This window comes from Capra hircus, chromosome 9 (assembly GCF_001704415.2).
Source record: "Capra hircus breed San Clemente chromosome 9, ASM170441v1, whole genome shotgun sequence".
In the NCBI taxonomy this organism is placed as follows: domain Eukaryota; kingdom Metazoa; phylum Chordata; class Mammalia; order Artiodactyla; family Bovidae; genus Capra; species Capra hircus.
The window spans coordinates 47,648,714-47,652,252 of record NC_030816.1 but is presented as its reverse complement, the minus strand read 5'-3'; the positions used below and the strand labels follow the sequence as shown (position 1 = coordinate 47,652,252).

General features: G+C 42.6%; 1 protein-coding gene across 1 annotated transcript; it reads left to right on the top strand.

Annotated features, from left to right (window-relative positions):
* Nucleotides 1,045-2,762, top strand: GJA10 (gap junction protein alpha 10). The gene is given in 3 exon segments (XM_005684816.2): nt 1,045-2,567; nt 2,569-2,614; nt 2,647-2,762. Coding segments are annotated over 3 exon segments (1,620 nt in total). The 5' UTR covers nt 1,045-1,109.

Sequence of the window (3,539 nt, the reverse complement as noted above, 5' to 3'; positions counted from 1 at the left end):
CATTAGAAGCCTGTAGACTCTCAAGTATTTTAACCTCATTGAACCTTGAAAAACATCTTGTTTTTTTCAAGGTGAACCCAATGACCCATTCATGTCAGCTATGCTTTGATTCTTTCGCAGCTCCCAAGCTTGCTAGCAAAGCAGTTATATTCACTTTTCTTCTAAGTAAGCAGAGCTTGCATGAAAATCTTCTGTTCCAGACATGGCTTTGTAGATCTAATCATATGTCATTGCTGGTACTGCTTCTGAGCCTGCTTAATCTTTACTGCTACCCTCTGCCAGTTCCTGAGGGTTTATTTGGCTGAGTTCTATTCTCTCTACTTGTACTTTCAGTCTTGCAGTAGGAGCCATCGATAATATATAATGAGTATCTACTTGGTTTTTCTGTTGATTTTTCCAGTGATAGAGTCAAGGAGCTGAGTCGTTGAAAAGACAGTTCAGTTCACTTATTTATTGATGCCTTCATATGTCAAGATCAAAATGAAATAGCATCTCTGTCTATAAAAAGAGTACCTTTTCAGAAAAGAGAACATAAGACAACTATCACAAAGCTCATTTTAGGCACGGTACCAAATGAGTAATACAAGCACTAGTGTATGAATTCAGAGATGGGAAAATCACTCTGACTTGAGATGGCTGAGGAAGACTTCCTAAAGAAGTTGAGGCTTATTTAAGATCATGTAAGGCTGCCGTCTGTGGGGTCGCACAGAGTTAGACACAACTGAAGCGACTTAGCAGCAGCAGCAAGACGTATGGTAAATATGGCATCTCATATGTTAGAAAAAATGAGCAAAATTATGGAATAGAATGTACTGTACAAATATGATGGCCAATGAGTATACTAGAATGACAGTTAACTTCGTATAGGAGAGAAGACTATAGGAAGGAGTTGGGTTGGACTGGGGAGGGTCTTTAGTATTTTTTCCAAAACCTATTCCTTAGAAATATTTCAGCAAGCATGAACCATAAGTATTAGGGCTGGAAAATCCTTCATAGTTTTATTGACGTGAAGAGAGGACCTGCTGTATTGATCATGTTTTTATATGTTATGCCCATGGATTCTATTAATCTTAGTGTTTTCTGTATGTTTCAGACATTAGCCTCTTACCATGGGGGATTGGAATTTATTGGGTGGCATCTTAGAGGAAGTTCACTCCTACTCAACCATGGTGGGGAAAATCTGGCTGACCATCCTCTTCATTTTCCGAATGCTGATACTTGGTGTGGCTGCTGAAGATGTCTGGGATGATGAACAGTCAGCATTTGCCTGCAACACCCAGCAGCCAGGTTGCAACACTGTCTGTTATGATAATGCTTTCCCTATCTCCTTGATCAGGTTCTGGGTTTTACAGATCATTTTTGTGTCTTCTCCCTCTCTAGTATATATGGGCCATGCACTGTATAGACTCAGGGCCTTTGAAAAGGAAAGGCAGAGGAAGAAGTCACAGCTTAGAGCCCAGATGGAGAATCCAGAGCTTGAATTGGAGGATCAGCAAAGGATGGATAGAGAACTGAGGAAATTAGAGGAGCAGAAGAGGATCCAAAAAGTCCCACTGAAAGGATGTCTGCTGCGTACTTACATCTTACACATCTTGACCAGATCTGTGCTGGAAGTAGGGTTCATGGTAGGCCAATATATTCTCTATGGGTTTCAAATGCACCCTCTTTACAAATGTACTCAACCCCCTTGCCCCAATGCGGTGGATTGCTTTGTGTCTAGGCCCACAGAGAAGACCATTTTCATGCTCTTTATGCATAGTATTGCAGCCATCTCTTTGTTTCTCAACATACTGGAAATATTTCATCTGGGCATCAGGAAAATCATGAGGGCACTTTATGACAAATCCAGCAATGAGGGCATTGAGGATGAAAGGAGACCTCCATTCCATTTGAAAAAATATTCAGTGACCCAGCAGTGTATGACTTGCTCTCCCTTCCCTGAAAAAATCTCCCTACTTCAAGCCAACAATCAACAGCAAGTGATCCGAGTCAATGTGCCGAATTCTAAAACCACGTGGCATATCCCACAGCCCAGGCAGCTTGATGTAGACCCTTGCTATAGTAAAAAAGACTGGGCTGAGAAGAATCAGCACAACGGACAGCTCCATGTCCACAGCCCATGTCCCTGGGACAACGGTGCTAGAATTCAGCACCCAGGACAGCAGCCAGACCATTCTTTATTTGGCTTGCAGAATATAAGACCTCACTCCTGGCTAGGTACAAAGATGGCTCCTAGGCATTGTCCATCACATACAACAGGACCCTGGGAGCAGTCCCAGGACCTACAACCCTCAGGGGAACCTCTTGCAGACTTGCACAGTCACTGCAGACACAGCGATGGCAGCATGACAGACAGCAGGGTCCAAGAGGCAAGAGACAGATCTTACCCTGGCAGTCGCAAGGCCAGCTTCCTGTCCAGACTGTTTTCTGAAAAGGGACAGCTGTACAGTGACTCAGGAAGCTCCAGTTCTCGAAATAGCTCTTGCCAAGGCTTTCCACACCGGGAAAACAGCCCCTCACTTCTGCCTTCAGCCCCTGGGCGAAGGACATCCATGGTAAGTAAGATCAGACAACCTGACTGATCATGGAACTTTCATAAGAGGTGTCCCCCTCTGTTCCCTTCTTAGCCTTATCTTCCCTTCTTAGCCTTCTCATCCCTTCTTAGCCTTCTCTTCCCTCCTTCTTTGTGTGTATATGTGTGTGTTGAGAGAGAGGGAGAGGAGGAGAGGGAGGTTAATTTATGGAGAGTTAAATTCATTTAGTACATTCAGTTAAGCTCAATTCATAAAATAAGCTTTTTGAAAACTTTCTATCGATTAGTCTTATAAGTCCTGGTATATAAATGAATCACCATCTCTGCCATCAAAGCTCTCTTAGCCTGTATGGGAAATTGGGTAAACATATAAATGATCAAGTGTAATGTGCACGTTAGAGGGGCTAGTGAGCAAAAGAAGGAGAGGTCAGTTCTTTACAGACAGGTCAGGAAAAGCTTTATAGTTGAAATTACTTTTGAACTGAGTCTTGAGATATGAGTTTCTCTAGACCTGTGAGGACTGGGGTACATGGAAGAAGGCTATCTCAGTACAAGGAGAACATGGACAAAAGCTGAGAGGTGTGATAAAGCAGAGCTGTCTGGGGGCCATGTGCGTCTGGAGCACAGGGTAGTAAGGAAAACTTCAGAGATAAAGAAGACTGGAGAAGGGGGAATGGAAGCTTTGCAGGGAGGCAATGGAGAACCCATAGTGCTAGACAGTGTGTAACAGAGGAGTGCTTGGAATGGAGTTGCACTTTATAACATAATATGGAAAATAAAAATCAGAGAAGGGATCATTTGTAACCTTGAGTTGCCCTTGTCTCACTAAGGAAGGAGGGTATGCTCCATTGTTTTAATAATTCTGGCATTTAAAAGTCATATACAAACATTTGTGACATATTCCACAAAGACTAAAATCAATATTGTATTGATTTTAATTCTGTTCTCTGAAGAGCCACAGTGGAATAAACATTCCTTGGCTATCATAGGGCACAATGGATATTTA